Source organism: Nelumbo nucifera, chromosome 1 (genome assembly GCF_055504915.1).
Source record: "Nelumbo nucifera cultivar China Antique chromosome 1, China Antique-T2T, whole genome shotgun sequence".
NCBI lineage: Eukaryota > Viridiplantae > Streptophyta > Magnoliopsida > Proteales > Nelumbonaceae > Nelumbo > Nelumbo nucifera.
In genome coordinates, this window is record NC_142649.1 from 125837294 (window position 1) to 125863509 (window position 26216).

Below are 26216 nucleotides of genomic sequence, written 5' to 3' on the forward strand. Positions count from 1 at the left end.
TGGTCCGAACCGCCGGCTTAGATCTTATATGACCACCGCCTTAGGTCTTGTTTATGGTTAAGCCAGCAGTTGCATGACTGCCAGATTTGCTAGGTCTTTTTTTATTATTTTTATACCAAGTTAATTCCAACATTCTTTTTTGCACCTACACTTTACTTCCAAAATTCATCACTTTAATACAAATGTCATGACAATTGATACATAAAAACAATTTAAATAAAAATGCAATTTAAAACAAAATCTATCAAATTAATTATTAATTATTACAATGTCCAAAAGAAATTGTTTAAATACAATAACCAGTTGACATATAAAAAGTACAAGGACTTTAACAAAAATCAATTTCTCAAATAATGGAACACATCGTCCAATGCAAATCCACTTGACATAATGGTTGAACTTGCAAATCATAACATATAAATTGTTAGAGAATGTAAAGTAAATGGGATATCAATAAAAAATGTACAAAAATAGGATATTGAGGGAGGTAGTCATGATTGATATTTAAGGAAAAAAATAATTCCTATAATGCATATCTAAATTTTCAACCAAAAAATAACAAGAATGTACATGGAAATTTTGTAGGTAAAATTAAAACCTAAACCCATATTAACAAACCCAATATGGTAATTGTGCTAGGTTAGGATTGAAAACCATAGGTTAAAGTTTAGTTAGGGTTAGGATTGAGGATTCAACACATTGGATTGGGGTAGTCCTTTTTTATTTTGATCAATTTGGATTGGGGTAGTCCTTGAAGATAAGCATCTAGTATGCTGAAAGTAAGCATTGCAAATAAACTAGGAATCGGTCCAACATCACCACATCATGTTGAATTATGATGGCTGTTGTTTCAATAATCCAAAGTAATGGGATTGGACGAGTCCCTAGAAATCACTAAAGCATATATCAGCAGTGTATTAAAGTCCTATAAGGGATAATGACTTCTCTCAAGCATAGTTACCAGTTCTTCATGAAAGTTTAAGATGGAGATGATTCATTAAAGAAAAAGATGTGCATGTTCATTAGGCAACTCAAACCTTGAGGTGGAGGGAAACTCACATGACAACCTTGCCATCAAATAAGCAGAACCATTGACTAGTCCACATGCTTCATTTACTTGGGTATTAAGGTCTACAAAGTCCTTATTGCCTGTTGAATGAGGGTAAAACATACATGACCTATATTGGGGATCATGTTTATTGGGTTATGAAGTATTTTATGGGAATGGGTTCAAATGATAATGGGATGAGCAACAAAGAGGTTAGCTCTTATTTTGTGTATTATTCAAGGGATAGATGATCACATATATTTATTTTTGTACTCCAATTTTCATTGTTTCCTTAATAAAATTCAGAACTAGTTAACTCGCTCAATTAACAAGAACCAGAAAGAGGAAATCAGAACCGGTTAATTCATCCAAGATAACATAATCATTTTCAAGAGTTCATAAACTAGTAACCTTATTCCAATACACCTAGGAGAATCAGGTAAATGCATTCTACCTCTAATATGTCCTTGAAATAGTTAGACGTATAATAACAAAAACAACCTAAGAAGTTTTTTCTTCTTTTTTTTTTTGAAAAAGGTAACATATAAATTATATTCAAGAAAATGATATAAAAAAATAAATATACTGATCCAAAAGCCAACTATAGGATCATTTAGCATCCCAAATAGGCTCAAACCTAAGACCAAAAATAAAGAAAACAAAAAAGCCAAATAGAAGAAATCACTATGGAATCATCTCACAAAACATTCAAGGACCCACTGAACAAAGGGCCCAGAAGCAAACCAAAACAACACAGAGCCCTGGCCCACTGCAACAAAACATTCAAGTATCACTGACCACTCCAACTTAGATTCTTCAAATTCAATATTTTATTGTCAAATTATGTATTCTAGTACTCTAAAGCGACACTTTGTAGCATCAGGCTACAAAAATGGTGACATAACAAGGCACCTGTATAATATATTACAAAGAAAATACTAATAAGCAACTTTACGGAACTATTGTATTTCTACCCCTAAAGATAAAGGGGGAACCCATGAAAATACATATCCAACTTTGTCCCATAGTGTGTCTTTTCATGGCTCCCACCAGGTCTGTAGAATGAATCCAAGAGTACCATAAAGTTTTCCTCTATTAAAAAGACAAGTCCAAGCATTGCACAGTCATATTCCAAAGGCTTTTTCATACAAAAAGTTCACATAGATGATGCACACAATAGTTGACAGTTTCAATGTTGTTAAGGGGTATGTCATGCCTATCAAGTATAAATTTGGGCTTCATAGTTTTGTTAAGACCATCTGAGATGGCAGTTGGCTCATGTTCACAACCCCATTTAAGGAAATTAAACATATAAACATGATGGTGTGATGAAAGCATGTTAATATACAATTAGGAAAGAAGTGATCAAAGCATTTTAAAGTTTCTACTGTTTTAACTCAGTTTTGGGTTTAGGAAACATTCTAAGATACTTATGAATATTAACATAAACTATTGCAAACAACTAACCTTTGAATCAAGTGCTAGACACTACAAATATACTCAACTGACACATTATCTTGTACATGACAGTAAAATTGAACTCTCTAATTGTAGTTAAAAGATAAAACTTGCCTGGTCAAAGCTTGCTTTACATGCCATGTTCTTACTTAAGCAAAGCAAGATTTTCTAACATTTCCCATCTCTTGAACCACCGAATTCTGATCAAATAAAAATTTCTTTACGATTATAGCAACAAACTATGATCTTAATTATTCTTATTCATTTATGGAAATTCACCAGTTGTGGATATATCAATAGTTAAAAATTTATTTTATTAGCATGATAAAAATTTGAATAGTAATTTTTCATACTATGACTGAAGCCAATAGGGAGTTGTTCATACCTAAGGTCCTAAATAACCCAGAAAAGACATACTAGAGCTAAAGAAATTCATGCCTAAGAAGGCTAGGTTTATTCATGTGAAACTAAGAGTGGTTAACTGAAAGTAGTACAAGATCAACCAGATATGATCAAACAGAAAACTGAAGTGGTCACAAATCTATCCATGTTTAAATTCACCCAAAAGTAATAGACTGAAGATTATACCAGGTTAAGGAAAAAATACAACCTAGGACTGAGATTAGCTTATTCAGGCCTATGTAAACCCAAAACAGGACAGACCAAGGCTGTCACCACTTTATTCACATCAAGCAGAACTCAAAGGGAGGTGGGCTGAGACTACCATTGGCCTAACCAGATCTGAGCATTTTCATCTTAAATAGGCGTGCATCTTCTAGATACAACTGAGATCTCATTGGAAGAGTTAGTAAAGCAATAACTGTAATTTATTTGAATGCACTGTTTAACTTGATTTGGGAGAGACTGCAACAACTAAAGACTAAAGGGCCATGAGTTCAAAATTCATTTGCAAACCTTGGCTCTAGATCTGAAATGGGGATAGGAACAACATGATTTGTCATCATCCTAGAACCAAAGCTCACATCTGATTTGGGAAGCCAATAGATTTTCATTTTACAAAGCTTCTCTCAAAACACTTGTCAATTCTCGCTTTAAATCATAACCAAGTGCCAAAAATGGATGTGGAAAAAAATTGTGAATCCTTAATTCATATTCCAGACAAACTCACAAGCCTAGTATCAATCTATACCAAATATTGAGAGCTGATTGGCTTGTTTGGGTGAAGAAGCTAAGAAAGGTGCTAACCAACTGGAACTACCCTAATCATAGAATAGGCTGCCCTGTTTGTATGTAGTGGGGAGGCCTACTTGTTTCTAAAGCTGACATCATAGGGGAAAAGTCCTACCCTGCATTGCAAACACAAAGTTAAGGAATTTACCACTATCATTATTTTTGAAATCACTACTCAAGATTAAAAATCCAAACACTAATCTAAGGTTGTAATTGCAGGAAATCCTCCCACCCACTTTTGGAATCAAAATATAAGTCATAGTTTGATACCTAAACCCCAACTATTGTATGGATCTTAAGATGCATAAAATGGAGTTAGACCAAGGGTTGAGGTTCAGTGCGAGTATAGAAGCTGGGGGTCAACAATAATTTATTCCAATCAAAAACTCAAAAAAACTTTTACCTGAATAGATAATTGAACAAAAAAGGGAAAAAAAGTAAAACCAACCTAACTCCCCCAGCACAATAACCAATGTTCAACATAACAAGCAATCAGAATTCAACAACATCCAGTTCCAGTAAGTCCATGGAATCCCTAGCATGCAAGTCATATTGTCGAAAATGATGAGTGGAACCGAGTATTAAACAAGAGTTAATCCAATGCAAACCCAAATTCCAAAGTAGGAGATACAAAAATAATCCATTCATATTGTTAACTTAAGGCTTACACTGATCAAAATAGACATGAAAGATTAAGCCAACAACTGCATACTAAAATGGATTAAAATAGGATGTTAACAAAATTGATTCTTAACCAAGATTTTTCTCACAGAAGCCGCAATGTTCAAGCTATATTGTCAAGCCAACAAAGAGGGTCATACATTTAAATTTGAATTAGGAGCTTACCATTTTACAGCCAAACCAGCTACGTTGCAGCAACTTGGAAAACCCAAAGGTATGTTACTGTGATGTAATCAGAGAAATAACTCTCTTGTCCAAGGGGTAAATAGGTTGAAAATCAAGAGTATCTCAACTGGATTTCACACACATCCTTTTTCTCAAATGACTCTGGTCATTCAATGAGAATGATTCAGCTTTGAAATGTGGATTTGAAACCACAGGTACCTATGTCCGATTTATGCCCTAAAATGGGAGAAAACACAAATGAATCAACCACGACGAAGAAGAAGAAGAAGAAGATTTTAAGAGGGAAATAGATCAATCTTACCCTTTAACCACTGCAACTATTGAGAAGAAGATTTTCAGAGATAGGGAGAGAGAGATAGTGAGAGTTTGAGAATTTGATCTTTCCCTTCTTCGTCAAAACTATGCAACACGGATTTTTTTGAACACGGGAAGTAAGAAAATGCGGGATCCACAGAGCTTTTGGATTTTAGATCTCGAGAGTTATTTAGACTGGGCTCAAATCCGGTTCCATCGTAAAATCCGACGTGCCAGCTAAAGACCGCCACACAAGTTTTATTTTAACTTTCTAGGCAGCGGATTGCTTAAGAACGCCACATTAACTCTCTCTATAGCAGCGATCTTCAGGACCGCCAGCTAAGCCGTATCATTTTTCTTGTAGAGGATGGTGGTATTTGAGGCGAGATCGGATTTAATTAGTGCAAGACCCGTTTGAACAACCTTTACAGCATTTGCATTGCATTGGAAATATCTCTGTACTTCTGTGTTTTATTTAATGAGGAGATATTCTCAATGCAAGGCTATAATAATGGCTGTTCAAACGGATTTTGTACTGACTGAATCTGGTTTGGTTTCGAGTATATTTTATATTATGGGAAATAAATATTTGTTTTCCATAGATAAGTAAAAAATAAATCAATGATGGCAGCCATTATAGTTTTATATTTATATCAATAAATATAAAATCAAGTGTTTTTGATTATCATGAGCTCAACTTTATATTATGGGAAAGCAAAATCTTACAGAGAATTTATGAGATACTTAAAAATGTTAGTGGAACCAATTCAGGAAAGAGGAAAGAGGAAAGATCACCTGTGAGTTCTAGGGTTGATCCAAGTTGTAATATATATAGAGGATTTTTGATAGTTACAAGTAATTTGTTACGATAACTATTATCTACAGTTGTTTAACAAGAGATGTACAACAAAGAACGTGTTTCGCTAGGACTTAATGACATCATTTGAGGAATGTGACATGCCACTATTATCACTAACAGGCCCCCGCAAGCTGGACGGGGGAGAGGCAATGTGCAATTTGGCCAAGAGATCACATAGATGGGTAAAGGAAAGTCCTTGGAGATAAATCTAATATTCAAGAGTTTGCGAGTAACTAGCTCCTGGAGAAAGTAATAATCCACTTCAATGTGCTTTGTGCGAATCTGAAAAACCGGGTTGAAAGTAAGAGCTATGGCAGAAACATTGTCACATCAGATGATAGGAGCCGAAAGAATCGGCACTTTGAGCTATTTGAATAGGGAACAAAGCCAGATGATCTCAGCAGAAGTATGATCCAAGCAACCGTACTCCGCTTTAGTTGAGGGCCGAGCAACGATGGGATGCTTTTTATCACTCCAAACAATGGGATTGTGACCCAGAAAAATGTAATAGCCGTTAGTAGAACGTCTGTCCACTGGGAAGCCAGTCCAATCGGCATCACAATAAGCAGTAAGTTGAAAGGGGTCTGGGCGCAAATGAAGACCGGAGGATGCACTTGACAAATTAAGATGAGCTTCTGTGGGAGCCTGTAAATGTTGACATGCTTGATTAACACAGAAGGCAATGTTTGGCCTTGTCAGCATGATGTATTGGAGGGCCCCTACGATACTGAAGTAGAGAGAAGGATCTTGTAGTGTTGGAGAAGAGCTGAAGTCAAGTTTAACAAGAGATACTAGAGTGGAAATTGGTTTGCAGCCTACCATGTCAGATTTATTCAACAAATCCAAGATATATTTCGATTTTGATAGGAACGAACCAATAGCATTTCGATGGATGTGAATGCCCAAGAACTAGGATAATGGGCCAAGATCCTTAATGTTGAATGTCTTACCAAGATCAGCAATGAAGGAAGAGTTGGTGCCGGTAATTATAATATCATCAACGTACAGAAATAGCAAGATAACACAACCACGATGATGATAAATAAATAGAGAGGGATCTGATGTGGAAACAGAGAAACCCAAATCAACTAATGTAGAGGCAAATTTGTCATACCACGCACGCAGAACGAGCTTGTTGTAAACCATATATGGACTTAACCATTTTGCACACGTGGTAAGGGCGAGAATGATCAATATAACCCGGAGGTTGAGACATAAACACATCCTCACAGAGTTAACCATGGAGAAAAGCGCGAGAATGATCAATATAACCCGGAGGTTGAGACATAAACACATCCTCACAGAGTTAACCATGGAGAAAAGCGCGAGAATGATCAATATAACCCGGAGGTTGAGACATAAACACATCCTCACAGAGTTAACCATGGAGAAAAGCGCGAGAATGATCAATATAACCCGGAGGTTGAGACATAAACACATCCTCACAGAGTTAACCATGGAGAAAAGCACTCCACATCCAACGGATGAAGTGCTCAGTTGTTGGTGAGAGCTAGAGATAAAATAACTTTGATGGTAGTATGCTTGACAGCTGGGTTGAACATCTCAATAAAGTCAATGCTGGGTTGCCTTTGGCAATGACACGTACTTTATAGCGATTAATGGAGCCATCAGGGTTAAACCCATTTATAATCAACCACATTCATGTATTCAGGGTTAAAATAACTAAGACTCATGTGCCTTGATGTTGCAATGACATAAATTCCTTATCCATGGCATGACGCCATTCAATAGATTTGGAGGCTTGAGCAAAACAAGTTGGTTCACATGGATAGGTAGCAGTGAGGGCTATAGGGATGGGATACCTAGTGGAATAGGCTTTTGGTTTGAAAATCCTAGATTGGGAACGTGTTTTCATGGGGTGAGTATGAGAAGTGGGAGGTAGGGATGGGGGGGGTAAGTGGTTCAGTGGAATAGTCAAGGGCTGACTATGAGATGGATAAGAAGGTGGTGATGGAGGTGTTGTAGCCTGCGACACGATTGAAACTGGCCTAGAAGTTGGCGTGAATGTGTAAATGGTATCAATGGGTCCTTGAAAAGATGGAAATCAAGCAGAGAGAGGGGCATTTACAAACTCCACAAAGGACGGGGACCTAGAGGACCAAGAAGAGGAGTGGGAGGAGAAAGGAAATTGTTGTTTGTCAAAGACAACATGACGATTCACATAAACCCGCCCTATAGAGAGAGGTCCATACGCCGATATGCCCTGTGATGTTGGTTGTAACCCAAAAAAGCAGCACTTTGAGGAGCGAAATTGGAGCTTGTTACAATTATATGGACGGAGCCAAGGATAACATAAGCACCCAAATGACCATAAGTATCCATAGTCGAGGGAGATGCCAAACAATCGTTCAAAGGAAGAGAGAGTATGTGCTTTAAGGAGTGGCATGCGATTGATTAAATAGATGGTGGTATGAAAAGCTTCCACCCAAAATTGAAGTGGCATTGAGGCATGAGCGAGGAGGGTGAGACTGGTTTCCACCAGGTGGCGATGTTTACCTTCTATAACCCCATTTTGTTCAAGTGTGTGTGGACAAAAAAATTGGTGGAAGATGCCATTAGTTGCAAGAAATGTTTTAAAAGGTATACTACTGAATTCACTACTGCCATCACTTGGAAATATTTTAATTTTGGTGTCAAATAAGTTTTCAATAGTGGACTTGAATGAATGAAAAACTTGATAGAAATCAGACTTCAATTTAAGTGGAAATAACCATGAATATTTAGTAAAGTCATCGACAAATAGCACATAATAGCGAAATTGAAAGATTGATAATACCGAGGATGGTCCCCAAATGTCACAATGAATAATTTCCAATGGTTTACTTGACTTAGAGCATGAAGAAATGAAAGGAAGTTCACTACTTTTGCCAAGTTGACAAGCAGAACAGGCATTAGAAACTGGTTTATGCATGAGCGAAATGGAAGTGAAAATTGAACATTGAATGTTGCGAGACGGGTGATGACCCAAACGGTGGTGCCAAATATTTCCAGAAAGCTGAACGAACATTAAAGGAATTATTGGTGCAAGAAGTTGATGAAGGTTTGAAGGGATAGAGGCCATTTCCAATCACTTTGTGGTGTAGAGTCCCCTCCGTTGCCTTGTCCTTCACATCAAAACCAGAATCATCAAATGTGAAGTAGCAGTTATTATCCTTACAAAATTGGGAAACTGATAAAAGATTAGTAGAAGCTTTAGGACAATGTAATATGTTGTTTAAATGAAATGTGGAGATGGAGGATTGAAGGATGGAAGAACCCACATTCTTTATGCTCAAACCATGACCATTTCCCACTTCAATGGTGTCATTTCCTGAATAATAGGAGTAGTGAGAAATATTAACCAAATCAGATGTAATGTGGTGAGATGCTCTAGTATCGGAGTACCAGGTGGAGTCATCTAGGACATCACTACGTGCAGTGCTGCCATTGCCATTAGTTTCTCTGGTGGGTGTCTCCCTTGATATGATGAGTTCATACGTTGAAAGCAGTCTATGGCTGTGTGGCCCTTCTTGCTGCAGATCTGACATTGAGGGCGAGGACCAGAATTTGGTGTACGTGCACCAGGAACTTGTGTGTTCTTATTGGTATCTGAAGTTGGGTTGCTAGTATTATTCGATTGAGATGATTGGCCATAGTGTGGAGGTCGTTTGAAGAAGCCTTCATTGCCTTGCTGATGAGGTCCATGACTTGATGTGGGCGACTTGATTTATTTGCTACCAAGGCAGATGAGGGTTCAGTTGGAATGTCATCAGCCAATGGCATTTACTCGCATATAAGAAAATTATGTAATTCTTAAGTAATGTTTGGTTTGAAGGAAAAAATAGGGAAAGGAAGGGAAATATAAGGAAACTTATATAAGGATTATAAAGGAAGGGAAATGGAAGACCATCGAGGATGTAAATTTGTAGCTCGTCATCTGATACTAGAGAGCCATAGGCAGCAAGTTGGTTATGTGGTGTAGTTGCTTTCGAAGTAATGTAATGTGGATAGGGGTTGAGGACGCATAGGGGCGGGTCTGGATCCATCAATGAATATTGCCATTAGGTGATGACCTCGCAAAATTGGCTCAAACAGTGATTATACATCAGAGAACGTGTTTCACTAGGACTTAATGACATCAGTTGAGGAAAGTGACGTGTCACTATTATCACTAACAATAATTCCAATCTGATATTTGAGAATTGAGAGCTTATATTGCTCTTTTTTGCTCCACTTTTGCAGAGGCAAGGTACAATTTTGTATGGTTAATTAAAATGGTTAGACTTTATATGTTATGATACTACAAAGACATTCAAAGGGACAATAAAATGATGCCCACAAGAATTTGGGCCATCTTTGTGGACAAAAGAAACACAAGTTTTCTCCAAATGGACGAGATAATCCACTTGCGGTCTGAATTAAGTTATCTGGCAACTTCAACACAGCATGGGCTTTACCTTCGATAATACACGACAATAGTGCACTATTATTGATCAGATAAGACAGATGACTTATACACATACTCGCCAAATTTATTGTCATGTCTCCTTTACTATCAGTTAGTAATCACAACCACTTCATTGCCAAAATCAGTTGATCAATTCAAACCTACTTTTAATTTCCGTCGGCAGCAGCATTGAACAGAAAACATGTGATTCAGAAAATGAAAAGGTGACTGACGCCTCAAGTTATCATAGCTTAAATATGGAATATACCTCTAAAAAATATCATGATACGATTAAGGCTGCGTTTGGCATCACTTATCTCCTTTTTATATTTTATGAATGCTGAGTTTTTAATTGCAAAAATAGAGATAAGTCTTTAAAATAAGGAATGCCAAGTGCAGTCTAAATATTCCCATTCTAATCATATCGTGATACCTGGCGGTCTTTGAGGGCAACCTAAATATGACTATGACCATAACAACCCCGGTCGAGCACTCGAGCATATTAAATGGCAGAATCACGCTTGGCCACATGGTCCCCAGCCTTAATGAAGTGGGCAGTCAATGTGGGCCGAGTTGAGGAGGCATTACAAACCTCAGGGAGCAACAGGTATTCTCTCCCTCTTGCCTAAAGAGTCCTCACCCCTGGGGGAGGCTGGGAGATTGGGAACATACCTTGGGGCCTCTAATGTCCTTTTGTATAATTATAAATTTCCAACTTTACCCCTATTGTAAAATCTGACAATATATTGGCCTATCACTTTTAATACAGAATCTCTAGCCCCAATTAACATTCACATTATTTGAAATTATGTGGGTGTTTGTTTGAAAAAATGATTTATCAAAAATTACTGATTTTGAGGCATTTGGAGAATCATTGATTTCTCTAAGTAAACTTGAATCTGAGCATTATTTCAATGAAAATATGCCTTTTGGGTCCGGGTTGGCCTGAATTCTCTACTTCCCCCTGTCAAATATTCTGTTTTTTTTTTTTTTTCAATTCAAGGGTTGAAGTAAATTCAATTTTAATGTTTTCAGAATAAAGTTATGCTTTAGAAAAATTTTACCTTTAAACTAAAAATGTTGGCACGCATATAAACATTTAATATATAGATATTTCGTTCATGGGGGCTATGCAATTGGGGTAGTCGGTCCCCAATGAGAATAGCCCTCCAACCCTGGTGAAGGTATGAATTCAATCAAATATCTGCAATAACCAGTCAGAAATCTTACTAAATACTAGCAAGCCAGTTGGCACCTCCATTAATACATAGAGACACACAGCTGTATAGTGTATATGCTTTTGCATATATATACATGCATACATACATATATATATATATACTTATATACATAAAAATATATTTATTTAAATAGGGTGAGGGGGAAGGGGGGGGGGGGGGGGGTATTTAAACACAATACACTATCAACTCTCAAGCTAGGAGGAAACGTACCAACTCAGCCACCATTTGGTCTGAAATGAATTGGGTTTGAACCTCAACCCTACTCAAAATTATAAAAATATGAAAATTAAGAGATCACGTCTAAGCCCCACAAATGATGCCCCACAAACGCCTCACATTTACATCTCAGCATACATTGGGAACATCTCTTAAAATTGTCAATGGGAGATATTCCCAATACACGATTGGGATATATGTGTGGCATTTGTCTGTCGCCCTCTGTAGGGCGCAGATGTGAATTCGAAAATCAGCACTGAGATATTTCTCTACTGATTTTTAAAAATTCGTCTTTATCAAATGGAATTTTCACACAAGTTGGGGGAATCAGCTGATTCGATAAATTCATAAGGAATCGAAAAATAATTTCCTCCAGCTAAACATCCCCTTATTATAGGAATCTGATCCGCTTATAGCTGTCAACTTTCTAGGCTGAAAAGAGATAAACCCCCCTTCGTCTAGTTTATATTTGGTGGACAATATTAGGCCCCATGTGGATAATATATTTAGTGTTTAGTTTATCTGTGGCCCAATTTGTCAAAAGTTCTCAAATCGATGTTCTGATCTCGGACAATGTATTTTGATTATGTTCTCCTCTTTAATGAATTTGTTCCTTTGCCTATCAAAAAATTAAAATAAAAGAAAAAACTACAACCCCTCTATATTTGCAAACTTAGAGAAAAGTTCTTTGACCTCCCTTGTTTCTCAAAAATAATTTTAACATCATCATCTTATGGACAATAATTGGGCAATACATCAAAAGCTTTCTATTTGTTGTTTCTTGGCAGGCAAGAGGCTCTTAACAAAGGGAAATAAATGGTAAATAGAAAAGTATATGTTGAAGGAAATAAAAATTATGTAACATTATTTTCCAACGTCAACAGCTTTCCACATTTGTTTCTTTGTTACCTAATTCCACTCTCTATGTACATTTTCCAACTCAGAAAATCATTGTAGACAACTAGACATTAGACAGGCTTTTCTTCCCCTTATTTAAATCTATTTTATACTCTGGAATAAGGAGGATTCTCTTTTCTCCTAAGCAACACCAGCTCCTCAATTTTCATCGGTCACTGCTGGATGGGGCCTGGTACACCAAAACCAAGTCCCATACTGAGATGTCTCCCATCGGCCATCCCCAAAGCCACGAATCAGGAATAAGGCATCGCAAATCAACCCTCACAAAAATAATAAAATTATATGAACATCAACAAACCTAAGCTATCAAGTTTGAAACTTGTGCACAAAGTTTTCTTCGGGTGGATCCACCAAAAGCTCATCATGTCAATGCCCTCAGAGAAGTAATATTGCAGATGGGTTCAGTGCCCTGCCCATGTCATAAATATGCAGGCCCAGTATTGCCACCTAGCAAAATTAGCAGCTCTTCACAGAGCATATATAAGCCATGCCATCCAATATACACCAAAACCAAAACCCATACTGAGATGTCACCCAATAACTTCTCAAAGCCAAGAATCAGGAATAATGAATCAAGAATCAACCCTCAACAAAACAAATATTATATGCACATCAACAGACCTAAATAATCACGCTTTTAAACTTGTGCACAGTGTTTTCTTTAGGTAAGCCCACCATAAGCCCATTATGCCAATGCACTCTGAACAGAAATATTGCAGACGGTTGGTTGCAGAATGCAGATGGGTTCCAGTGCCCTGCTAATGTCATCCATATACAAGCCCTGTATTGCCACCTGGTAAAATTAGTAGTTCTATGCACCAAAACTAAGCCCCAATACTGAGATGTGACCAATAACTTACCCAAAGCCAAAGCCAAGAATCAGGAGTCAGGAATCAAGAATCAATCCTCAACAATAATAATGCATATCAATAAACCTAAATAATCTAATTTTTGTGCAAAGTTTTCTTTAGATTGGCCGGCATAAGCCCCATCAGGCCAGTGCACTCTGGATGGCAATATTGCAGATGATTGCAGAATGCAGATGGGTTCAGCGCCCTGCCCGTGTCATCCAAAGACAAGCCCTGTATTGCCTGCCACCTGGCAAGATTAGCAGCTCCTCACAAAACATAAAGCATAACAAAAGCAGAAACCAGAGAAACAAAATTATATATACCCATAGCACATATGATACAGAAGAGAAAGCTCGGCCCGAGCCGAATGACCAATATAAACTAACAAAAGGAAAAAAGAAGAAAACAAAAATGGCTGAAAGTAAATTGGAAGAAGAAAAACAGTGCTTTGTTTTTTCTCCCCCTTTCTGTGTTTCTTTCTCTATTCGGTATCTGAAGGAAGATATGATAATCTAGGAGAGTCATCAAGCACAAGATTCTGCAACACGGGCTTCAGTTCTTTGTTACAGAATTCCTCGTACTCTCCTCTGTCTCCTCCCTTCTTCTTCACCTCGACAACCCTCAACGAGGGCGTCAACTCGAATATCTCCGCTGCTATTGTCAATGGCCCCTTCACTCCTTCTTTCGACCCTTCTAGACTTACTCTGCAATCCTTCTTTCTCACTGTGAAGCTAACCACCTTGGCAATCTCCTCCAATTTCGATATTATACTCGACACCGGCGCGCCGGATATAAACCTCGTTTCCTCCCCTATCTCTTCGAACAGACCGGAGAGGTCGAACCCCTGCGAAAACGATATGATGTCGAATGCGTTTAAGCTCGCCGGTCTAGGCAATCCGGGTTTTGGCTGCCTCTGCACCTCTGGCTCTGACTCGGTTTCCGATACCGATGCCTCGGATTCGACATCGTCGTCATCCTCGACGTTGTAGAACTGGTCGTTCTCGATGTAGAATCTAATGTGCTTGAATCCCTTCTTGAACCAGTGATTCTCCATGATTTCCGGAATTGGCATTCTGGTCAGAGGGTTTGTGTCGAGAAGACGGGAGAGGAACTGAATAAGCTCCGGGGTGAACCAGCGAGGGCATCGGAACTCGCCCTTGTAAATCTTCTTGTACATGGCCATGATGTTCTGATCATGGAAGGGAAGATAACCAGCCATCAAAACAAACAAAATCACTCCGCAAGACCAGATATCCACCTTGGCCGCATCGTAGCCCTTCCGAGCCAGAACTTCTGGGGCAACGTAGGCCGGTGTTCCACAGAAGGTGTGGAACAACCCATCCTGTCTGATCTGATCGGAAACAGCGCTGAGGCCGAAATCGGAGACCTTGAGGTTACCGCTTTCGTCTAACAACAGATTTTCCGGCTTGAGGTCCCGGTGGAAAACCCCCCTCGCGTGACAGAACCCGACGGCGGAGACCAACTGCTGGAAATACTTCCTCGCCACTTCTTCCTTCAATCTCCCCTTGGCAACTTTGTTGAACAGCTCCCCTCCTTTGACGTACTCCATCACGAAATAGATCTTCGCCTTGGTCGCCATGACCTCGAACAGCTGCACGATGTTGGGGTGCCTGACGCGGCGCAGGATCGAGATCTCCCGCTTGATGTGAGCAATCAACCCTCCCTTGAGGATCTTCTCCTTGTCGAGAACCTTGATCGCCACGCTCTCCCCTGTCTTGACGTTCCTAGCGTGGTAGACCTTCGCGAAGGTCCCATGGCCGAGAAGCTTGCCGACTTCGTACCTGCCGAGTAGCAGAGTTTGCCCCTCCTTCTTCTTCTTCCAATCCGCCATGCTCTAACAATTTCTCAATCGCTAGATGCTCTGCAATTCCCAGTCGGCCATTCAAGCTCTCGGCACCTGAGTACTTCTTATTCTCTCCTCTCTTTCTTCGCTTTCTCGTGTTCTTCGTTATTGGTTCGTTGGGCTCTCTTATGCTGCCAGATCGGCAGAGCCGAAGCTAAGCAACGGAGAGATAACGGCGAAACAGTGACAGACTAACAGCGACGGAAATATTAACCGACCTCGGTGGACAGTTCCACACTTCACACTTCCACATATAAACAAGTAACAACGCGGAGATTGGTTATTTGGTTGTCGTACTCGTAACGGCTCTCTGGGGTTTTTGAAAGTTGAAATTCAGGGAAGACTTGACGGTAGGACAGCGATTTCAAACCAAACAGTCCACCACTGGATTCTTCCCACGTGGCACAACATCCTTTTCTTATTTGTATCTGTATGCGCATTGCGTGTTCCACAAGAAGGGCCCCACCGCCCCAGGCGCTTACCCGCAGTATAGTAGACTATCGACTATATAGAATGGCGGTTCTATGTGCTTAGTGTTTACGTGTCTTCGGGGTGTATTTGAATCATATAGCCTCAACCATCAGATGCTTGGTTAACGGTTGAGATGAGAGTTCCATCGTGGTTACGTGTGTAATAGAGATTCAGTAACGGCTGAATCTAAGGTGCAAATCCAACAGTGTGATTATGTAAGGTCAAGGGAGAACTTGGGTCCCATACCGACGATGTGAATCTGCGACCGTCCGTTCGTGTAGTTTGCATCGGAGATTTTTCGATGGACGGCTGTGATAAGAAGATCATAAACCACTCCTCTGGAGTTCTTAAGTTGGTTGTCGGCAGAGGGCAGATAGCTACATAAGACGTAAGTACTGAAGCATTTGACGAGGTTATTCCAAATGAAGCGTAGAGATGGCTTCCGATCCAATCCAACGGCGAATATCAGGGCCTACCATGACCCTGATTTTTCAAGCGTGTTTCTTACTTCCTTGTTTGTCGATTAGGCTGTTCACGCCTTCATGGTCACGGGCCCCTAAGGAAGGGGGCGGATTGCACAAACCAAAAGGCATTCTCCTAAATCGGCTGCCGGCAGCTTTGGTTTCCATCAGAGAGACTGCATCTCCGATCATTACCTTTGTCCGATAAAGGGGCTGATCCTGCCACTATGATCATCCACTCAGATGAATTCTTGGACTGTCCCAACATACCCAGGTTTTGACCCCCTCTAAGGATCTCACTGATTGGCATATCAAAAATAGCCCAATTTGATAGCTAGTGCAGTATCATAATTGAGTCTAGGGGTCAGGTGTAACATTCTAGTTTTGCCTATCAATCTCCAAGGTCTAGGGCAATACTGGAAATCTGGTCTAGTTCAGGGTTTCAAGTAAACCCACACTGCATGTACCTCAGGTCTCACCCTGACAGCTGAGACAAGCCACCCCAACCAACTTGGCGGCACATCAGTGTCAACCTTGGTAGGATAAATCTCCCTATATCAATCCAACGGCTGTAAACATTATAAACTAACACGAGTCTCATATGTGTCCAGTTTAAGGGTATTACAAAGAAACACACCACAATAACATGAATCAAATATGTACTTTATTCATTTACAATAAATGTCATAATGTACATCATTCTGATTGGAGCTAAGGGCATACACTGTCTAACAGGTCCCACTTGCACTTAGGTCCAATCTGGTATAAGTCGGATTCCCATACTTTCCACGTGTTTCTCAAACACTTTCTATGTTAGTGGATTTGTCAATGGGTCTACTAATTTTCCGTTGATGTTACCTTCTAAATTAGGACGTCCCCTCTTCCAACTATCTCGCGCAGTACATGATACTTCTCTCGATGTGCTTCGACTTTGAGTGGGCTCATGGCTCCTTAGCCTGAGCGATAGCTCCATTGTTGTCACACAACAACAGAATTGGTGATGTGCTGGATGGAACTACTCCCAATTCATGAATGAACTTCTTCATCAATACGGCTTATTTGACAACTACACTTGCGGTAATATATTCGGCTTCGATTGTGGAATCCATCGTTGGTCCCTGTTTGCTGCTTTTCCAACAAACAACACACGATCCTATCATGAAAACATACCCAGATGTAGACATTCTATCATCTGGATCTAACTGGAAGTTGGCATCAGTATACCCCTGGATCTGTAGTGAGCTACCATCAAATACCTTAACAGTAATCGTATTACCAAAAAGAATAGAATATCCATCCGCACACATTTTTGAAACAGAAATAAAATTTCTTCTCAAATTCTGTACATAAAGACAATCTTTTAATATAATAAATCCTTATCTGAAAAATAACTCTACGGTTCCTATAGCCGTAGTTGCAACACTTGCAGAAGTCCCCAAGTAAAGAGTTACTTCTCTGTCACTCTGTCTTCTACTTATCCTGAACCCCTGCAGTGAGTTACACGCATGACTCGAAGTCCCAGAGACAATACACCAGGAAGCAAAAGTTACCAAAAAATCGGTTTCTATGACACAGGATTCGAAATTACCTTGTTTCTTGGATTCCAGGTACTGAGGACAGTTCCTCTTCCAGTGGCCGGTCTGCTTGCAGAAGTGACTAGTATCTAATGCTTTGTCCTTCTTCTGCCTCTTAGACTTGGTAGCTTTCTTCTAGGGCTTTCTCTTGTTCTTCCTCTTATTCTTGCCCAATTTTCCAGCTTCAACAAGCATGGCTATGGGCTCATCCTTCTTGATCAGTTCTTCGGCCCTCTACAACATATTGCTGAGTTCCTGTATGCTGACCTTCAGCTTGTTCATGTTATAGTTCATGATGAACTGATTGAAGGAAGGAGGTAGAGAATTCAGGATGACGTTTACCTTTATGACATGATCAAGCCTGGATCCAAGAGCCTCAAGTTCATTAATGTAACCCATCATCCGAAGACAATGTTTATGAACCTGCTGGTTCTTAGACATCTGCGCGGTCATAAACTGTTTCAGGACCTTCTGACGAGTAGAACGATTCTGCTCCTCATACATCATCCTCAGACTATCCAATATGTCCTTGGACAATTCGATCTGATCAAACTGCCTCGGTATCGGATTATCCAAGGAGGCAATGATGTAGCAGCGCGCTAGAGAATTCTTCTCTTCCCATTCCTGGTAGTCCCTCCTTTGGGCCTCAGAAGCCCTATCACCCGGACGCTCCGGTGTAATTCTTAGCTACTTTGTCTAATTTTTTAGAGGTCAAGACCAGCATAAGATTATGGTACCAGTCAGCATATTTAGGGCCCTTTAGTTTGTTGTCATCCAATAGCTTAGCGAATTGTCTGTTTGCCATTTCTGATAAAAAGCAAACATTAGTCCACAACCTAATTTGATTCATATTATCTACATAGATATGGCTTTTAATCTATGTTCAATTTCCATTTGTTCATCTCTGAGATTTCCCTCCCATCGCAGTGACGGAAACAACGACTTATGTCTCTGGAAATGTGGGAAATCACATAGGGTGCATGGAGCCAACTGTTTCAGCTGCATAACCCCACCACCTTTCTGTGAAGGATCATATCCACTCATCGTATGAACTTTCCCTTTAGCTTCTGTCAGACAAGGTTCATTGCCATTTTGGGTTAACCTTTCTGTCCAGTGAGTGCTCACCTATCATATTCGTAACGCCAAAGTACCGTGAGAGAGTCTTCCATTTTAGGATAAGCCCCTCCCACATCGGTCTATGACGCCCCTATCATCTTATGAAACATTCCAACAGATCCAGCAGCAAATGGATAACCCAATTTTATGGTGCGTTTCCTCATTACTGAAGGACCCATCTTCATGCTAATGATAAAAGGCATTTAGAGAGTTCATCATATGAATCTCCCTATCACATGCACTCATATTTCATGAGGGAACAAAAGCTACGCCCTAGTTTAATTTAGGTCAAACCATTGTGACTCCCACTAACTTTCATAAAGCCAAATTTCGGTGGGCCCTAAACGGCTAGGGTTCCACACGGTTCCTCTTGGGGAGGTGTGGGGCCCACCACAAAGGGAGATCATCCAATGATTTTTAGGGACACTATGACAATGATGTGCATTCAGCCATGGTGTGCGCAAGAGCCACTGTTGTATCTGCATGGGCCAAGTACTTATGGCCTATGAACGTTGCACATCACACATCCATACATCACATGCAAGGATAAAATTGATCCAATCAATTAATATCTGTAAAGCCCATCATCAAAGCCCATAATGATCCATAATATTACTGATTAATATTATCTAGGTATATGGGCTGAATAGCAAAGAGCAGTTCGACCCATATAGCTTTTATGCAATTAGTGGGCTTAAGCAGTTTTAACACTTTAAAACTAGGCTTTACAGGTGTGGGCCGAATTAGGTCTTGCAATTAAATATCAATCTCTTGACCCAAGAGTGGGAAAATAGGGCTGAGAATAGCCCCTATCGAACCACAGATTCGGTCCAACTAGTTTGGTCCAATCTGGTTCGAATGGGTCTAGGGTTTGATTTTTAATTCAAGAATTAATTCAAGAATCGATCTGAAAATTAAATTACTGATTAAAGACAATCAAGAATCAGTACTAGGGCTGTTCGCACATCTGCTACCTACAAAACAGATGTTAGATTACAGTTTGTAGTTTCTCAAACTACAAATCGCAAATAGCGAAATCTCAATCTACGAAATCTCCTCCTTCTGCGCAATCAGCTTCGATCTTGAATAAAATAAAATAGAAAAACCCTAATTTTCTATTAATATTACATCATATCAAATTCCTATACATTCAGTCTAGAAAATAAAAAAAAATTAATTATAGACCACAATGTAAAATAACAGCAAATCGCAGTTTTCTTGCGCCAATCAAGAATGTGATCTCCACCGTGCAAACAACCCATAAATCAAGATAAATATAAAGAACAGTTCTAAACAAACATCAGATTTAAAAGATTTATTTTCAGATCATTCGCCCTTAATCTGGGAACCGATTTCCTAGAAAAACATTATCTGCACAAATCGGGTAGAACGCCTTCTGCCCATTTGCGCAGTTTCAGATCTGATCTATTTCGGTTCAAGATTTGAACCTGGCTCTGATACCACTGAAGGGATGAGAGATCCATCCATCATATGGATAGCCAAACCCTGCAGGTAGGTAGGGAAAAATATCAAAAATTTCTCTCTCTCCCATGTGGGAATCACATTCCCTGTTTTAGAAAATTTGCATTTTCAGGGATCAATCTTGAACCTAAACCCGACCAGATCTGAAACCAAAAGGTAAGAGAGGGATATACATGATACAGAGTAACAGTAACTCTCAACGAAGGTGTTCACACCCAAGGAAAAGGCCAAATACTACTCCCACTAAAGATGACACAATGTAGGGTGGAGCAGAATCAACAGGTGGCTTTTCAGCAAGAATTCGATGGAGGGTGAGTGAGCACGATTTCAGATCAGTTTTTCACCAAAAACTGATATTAAGAACGCTTCTTGATCGCTCATACAAGTGGAGAACGAACTAGCAATGGCGGCAGCAAAAGAGAGAGGCAAGAACAGAAGATGGCGTCAGTCGTACTGGAGCTGTCTTCTCTCTTGGATCTGTAATCAGCTTGGGTGAATTGGGGTTCGCCCTCCTCCTCTATTTATGGCCTTAAAGAGAGTTTCTCCTAATCCCATTAGGAGTTTCCTAATCCAAATCTTGTATTTGGATCTGTACTCTCTTTAAGAGATAAGGATAAACCCTTATCTTATCTACAGATAAAGATTAGCCCTCCTAATCTTATTAGGAATTTCCTAATCCAAATCTTTATTTGGATCTGGGCTTTTTAAGTGGATAGGGATAACTCTCTATCCTATCTGCTGATCTAAATCCCAAAACCGCCCCTTTTTAAATAATCAAATTAAACCAGTTCGAATTGGGCTTTAGGCCCATTAAGTCCATGTGCTCATTCAGCCTCCAAACTGCTGCACAATTGGGTATCCTTGTATGGCGTCGGACCCAAACATTGATCTACACATCAGCCACATGAGTTCAGCTTAGCCTCTGTTACAAGGCATGGCCGAATTCCCTATAAGAGACAGTGAATCCTTGAGCCCATCACCATGGGCTCTTAATGGGCCCAACACTTGCATTAAGTGGTCCTTGGGTCAAGCCACCTTATAAAAACCCAAGGACTGTGGGCAAATGCAAGATTATCCCATTAGGTATTACCCTCAATGGTCTTACACTTAACCTCTCAGCCCATAATGATCAAACACTACCCAACAAAAGAGGACCTCTCCCTCGGTTGCAAAGAACAGTGCTGCATTCTTTACTCACATGGATCCTAGAATTAAAACCTTTTGCAAACATTTTGAAACCTTTTGCAAAACAAATTTCAACGGTTGAAATTGGCTACCGACAACTTTGGTTTCCATCAGAGAGAATGCATCCCCGATCATTACCTTTGTCTGACAAAGGGGCTGATCCTACCACTATCCACTCAGATGAATTCTTGTACTGTCCCAACATACCCAGGTTTTGACCCCCTCTAAGGATCTCACTGATTGACATATCAAAGATAGCCCAATTCGACAAGTAGTGCAGTATCATAATCGAGTCTAGGGGTCAGGAGTAACATTCTAGTTTTGCGCATCAATCTCTAAGGTCTAGGGCAATACTGGAAATCTGGTCCCATTCAGGGTTTCAAATAAACCCACACTGCATGTACCTCAGGTCTCACCCTGGCAGCTGAGACAAGCCACCCCAACCAACTTGGCGGAACATCAGTGTCAACCTTTGCAGGATAAATCTCCCCAGATCAATCCAATGGCTGTGAACATTTTAAACTAACACGAGTCTCATATGTGTCAAGTTTAAGGGTATTACACAAAAACACACCACAAACATGAATCAAACATGTACTTTATTCATTTACAATAAATGTCATAATGTACCTCATTCTGATTGGAGCTAAGGGCATACACTGTCTAAGAACACCAATATCACATAAAGCCTTGTCAAAATTAATTTCACCAATGGTGCACGAAATAGAGAAGCTCCCTGTATCTTTGAGTTTTGGAGGTAATTTATTTTGTAGGATTGCCAATCATTTCTCATTAAGCTTTACCATCTCAAATTCCTCCAATTTTCTTTTGTTTGAGATTATTTCCTTCAAGAATTTGGCATATTTGGCATTTGAGAAATAACATCAAAAAGATGAATGTTAATATGCAACTTTTGAAACACCTCTAAAAATTTAGCAAATTGCTTAAGTTAGCCTTAAAAAATCTTTTAGGAAAAGGAAGAGGGGGTTTATAAGATTTTAAATTAAGAGTAGAAGAACTTCCCTTTTTCTCCATTGATGACTCACAGTCTCCTTTTTGGCTTTTGGGTTTCGGCTTTCTTCCTCTTTTACATGCTCATCATATTTTTCTTCTTTTCTAAGTTTTTTTCCACTTCGCAGAATGATGGCCTTTACTTGTTCCGTGGGATTTTTCTCGGTATTGCTAGGTAATCCTCCTTGTGGTTTTGCCAAAATTGCTTGAGCAAGTTGTCCAATTTGAGTTTCCAACTCTTGAATTCTTGCCTCCATACTATTGATAAATTTTGCCATCATATCCTCTAAATTTGGCTTCTTCTCATGTGGATTTTGTTGTTGCTGCTAAAAGCCGAGAGGTGCTCTTTGTTGGTTATTACTCCAAGAAAATTTTGGATGGCTTCTCCATCCTGGATTGTAAGTGTTGAAGTAGGGATTGAAATTGAACCTATTGCCACCATAAGAAACAAATTTAGCTTGTTCGGAAGAAGAAGAAAATGGATTTTCTACTTGACGGTCTACACTAGTGTGTCCCCTTTGCCCATAAAGCTCACAAGAAGGAAAGGGAATAGAAGAAACACTCATAGCTGAAACCCCCATATTTTCCAATTTTTTATTTAATGCAGCAAGTTGAGTAGATAAAGCAGTGATAGAATCAACATTATAAATTCCAACTCCCTTTTTATTTGTTCTCTCATTGCCCAATTGATAGCTATTGGCCGCCATCTCCTCCAAAAGTTTATATGCTTTTTCGGGAGTTTTCCTCATAAGGGTACCACCTGCAGTTGCATCTAACATTGAATGATTAGATTGATTAATGCCACTATAAAAAGTTTACACTTGCATCCAAACATGTAAACCATGGTGAGGACACTTCCTAAGTAGTCCCTTAAATCTCTTCCACGACTCATATAAGGTTTCATTATCAAATTGAAAAAAAGTTGCTATGTCATTCCTTAATTTAGCTGTTTTAGCAGGTGGAAAATACTTAGATAAAAACTTTTGTGCCAAGTCATCCCATGTAGTAATTGAACATGCAGGAAGAGAGTTAAGCCAATCTTTTGCTTTATCCCTTAAGGAGAAAGGAAACAACCTAAGTCTAATGGCATCATCACTAACTCCATTATGCTTAAAAGTATCACATATTTCAAGAAAATTAGCAATATGAGAGTTAGGGTCATCATTGGGGCCAGAAAATTGTACACTCATCTGGATCATCTAAATAATTGCAGGCTTGATCTCAAAATTGTTTACTTACACATTCAGCCTCCTAATGCTTGATGTAGTACCTCTAGAGTAGGTATAGCGTAGGAGATCAATGTCCTTGGATTATTTTGGTCTTGAGCCATCTTGTTCTTTCTCATCCTCGTTCTTTTTTTCAAAGTCCTTTCGATTTTTTGATCAAGGGGTATTAATTCTCCACCACTAGTGCGTGTCATGCACTAAGAACCTACAAAGAAAAGAAAAAAAAATTTTATAAAGCCAAACCCAATAGACATTAAAATGGAAAATTTTAAATCCAAAAATAAAACAAATAGATGTTCAATCTAAGGCTAATTCAGGTAGTTTTGATATGCAATAAACTAGTCCCCGACAATGGTGCCAAAAACTTGTTGTATGATTTATGCACAGTTAATTTAGGCAAGTGTACCTTAGTCAAATGTGCGTATAATGATGAGAAAAGTGTCGATCCCATAGAGGCTAAATCACAGTACCAAATCAATTTTAAACTAACCTAAGTTGAACTTGTGAATCAATTGAATGAATAAAAACTAAGAAGAATTAATGCAAATCTAAGAACTTAATAAAAACTGAATCGACGAATGAATGCAGCTAGGGTTTAAATTTTATTAAATCAAGGTTATATAATTACCTATTTAATCCAACTAAAGACTAAAATTACCCTAAGGTATATTAAAGTTATTTGCATGTGATGGTGGATTTCCCTGAATTAATTAATAAGCTTTCTCAAGTTATATTAATCCTTTATTAATTCAATTCTACCATCAAATTTCTAAGTAGTTGTCAAAAGGAAAAGTAAGCATTAAGTTCTTTGAAAACCTCTAATCGTAGAAGGGGAATTGATTCACTAAGCTTCCTTGATTCCCACACATGAGCTAATCATCTTTCGATATCATAGTCTATCGTGCAATTTTTATTGCCTAGAGATCTAATTCATAACAATCCTTTGGTCAGTCATGCATGAATCATCAAATCATTGAAAGATTGGCCAATTTTTTTAAAGCATTAAGTATAGTAATAAAAATTCCTCATGCAAATGATAAAGGTCTTGAATTGAATTAAACAAATAACTATATAATCTTAAGATCAAAATCTATCTAAATCCTAACTAATAGAATTTAGCTAGACATCATTAAATTCAACATACTAAAAAAATTAGAGGAGAAACACAACAAAAATACATCAAAGAATGAATAGAATAACAAGAAAACTTTAGCCTTTGAAGGTTGAAGACAAGTGCAACAACTAAGACTTCCTTCCTCTTGAATTCGGATTGTTCCTCTCCTTTTCTGACGTGCTGAACTACTTCCTCTCCTTCTCTGATGTGTTGAGAGTGCTTCCTCTCTTCTTCTTTGTTGAATTCTCTCTAAGGATGTGCCCCTTGCCTTGCGTCTATGGTTCTTTTTATGGTGCAGACTCCCCTGAATTGCTTCTCAATACAGATTCCTAATTCAACACAAATTAGGTCTCTTAGTCTTTATCTCAGTTGAATTCCTATCTCTTCTGCACTACTAATTGTCACTTGTAGCTCGAATTGCACTTGGTTGGTGGTAGAATTAGGGTAATTACATAAGAGTTGTATCCCTATCTCTTATCTTTAATTAGTCGTTTGAGTCACTTCAATCCGAGTTATAGGCAGAAAGTTATTTCCAAAATACGGGAACTATATCAAAATAGGAAATTTCCCGATTTTTGTGCATACATATCAAATCCGATTTCAATGGATTCTCTCCTTCACGGCTACATCAATGAGCATCATTGCTGCATGGTCCTTCCTCTATGATTATCTTGATCAATTAAATCAAACTCCTCCTTAAAATTTCACAATTAAACTCCAAATCACCTTGCAAGACAATTTCATGATAGTTAGTGCAATACCATGCTAATTCCAAAAACATTATTAACAAAATCATCAAGTTAAAGGTATGAAAATATGTACAAATATAGGCTTATCATAAAGCTCAGACAATTGTTGATAATCTTGCTGCTATAACTGACCCTATTTCAAATATGGATTTAATTATTTATGTTCTTATTGGTCTTGATTCAAAATTTGAATATGTAGTGACAATGATCACCAAAAGACCCGATATTGATGAACTTGATATTGGTAATGTTCTTGGAATTCTTTTAAGTCATGAGGCGTGGCTAGAGGAACACGCCCCTCCCTCCAATGACCCCTCTCCAACTGCTAATATTGCCAATGCCAATGTCAAAAGGAAGAATCCTCAAGCAATGGTTGGAGTTCGAGCTTCTATTCATGAATGGCATTAGCGGCTCGGACACCCTACTTTGCGAGTTGTGAGGCAAGTTTTGTCTAAATATGGTTTACCATACTCTAATCAGTTGCTTAGTAGAGTTTGTTCCGCATGTCAGATGGGTAAGAGTCATAGGTTGCATTTGTCTTCTAGTTCTTCGATCAATAAGCGTCCTTTGGAG

At 38.9% G+C, this 26216-nt stretch overlaps 1 protein-coding gene, 2 long non-coding RNA genes and 1 other non-coding gene across 5 annotated transcripts; 1 reads left to right on the forward strand and 3 right to left on the reverse strand.

The window, feature by feature from the left end:
• Positions 1-217: 217 nt before the first annotated feature.
• On the reverse strand, positions 218-7072 carry LOC104609772 (uncharacterized). 2 transcript variants are annotated; one of them, XR_737324.3, is made up of 3 exons: positions 4866-7072; positions 4544-4780; positions 218-399 (listed from the first exon to the last, which is right to left on the reverse strand). It is a non-coding gene; the product is annotated as an uncharacterized LOC104609772 (long non-coding RNA). The 2 variants fall into 2 exon arrangements; XR_016080103.1 differs by lacking the exon at positions 218-399 and adding an exon at positions 406-2706 and having other exon boundaries at positions 4866-7071.
• A 1197-nt stretch (positions 7073-8269) lies between these two features.
• Positions 8270-9517, reverse strand: LOC148803792 (uncharacterized). The gene is made up of 3 exons (XR_016082589.1): positions 9123-9517; positions 8999-9048; positions 8270-8842 (listed from the first exon to the last, which is right to left on the reverse strand). It is a non-coding gene; the product is annotated as an uncharacterized LOC148803792 (long non-coding RNA).
• A 4170-nt stretch (positions 9518-13687) lies between these two features.
• LOC104609773 (CBL-interacting serine/threonine-protein kinase 12-like) lies at positions 13688-15477 on the reverse strand. Its single transcript, XM_010276154.3, has one exon. The coding sequence runs from the start codon at positions 15240-15242 to the stop codon at positions 13872-13874; it is 1371 nt and encodes a 456-aa protein (XP_010274456.1). The 5' UTR covers positions 15243-15477; the 3' UTR covers positions 13688-13871.
• Positions 15478-23391: 7914 nt separating this feature from the next.
• Positions 23392-23498, forward strand: LOC148803793 (small nucleolar RNA R71). The gene has a single exon (XR_016081537.1). It is a non-coding gene; the product is annotated as a small nucleolar RNA R71 (small nucleolar RNA).
• The last annotated feature ends 2718 nt before the right edge of the window (positions 23499-26216 follow it).

What these genes read in the sequence shown, in the direction of transcription:
- LOC104609773 (XM_010276154.3), bottom strand. Translation starts at nt 15,242, where the DNA reads ATGGCGGATTGGAAGAAGAAGAAGGAGGGGCAAACTCTGCTACTCGGC.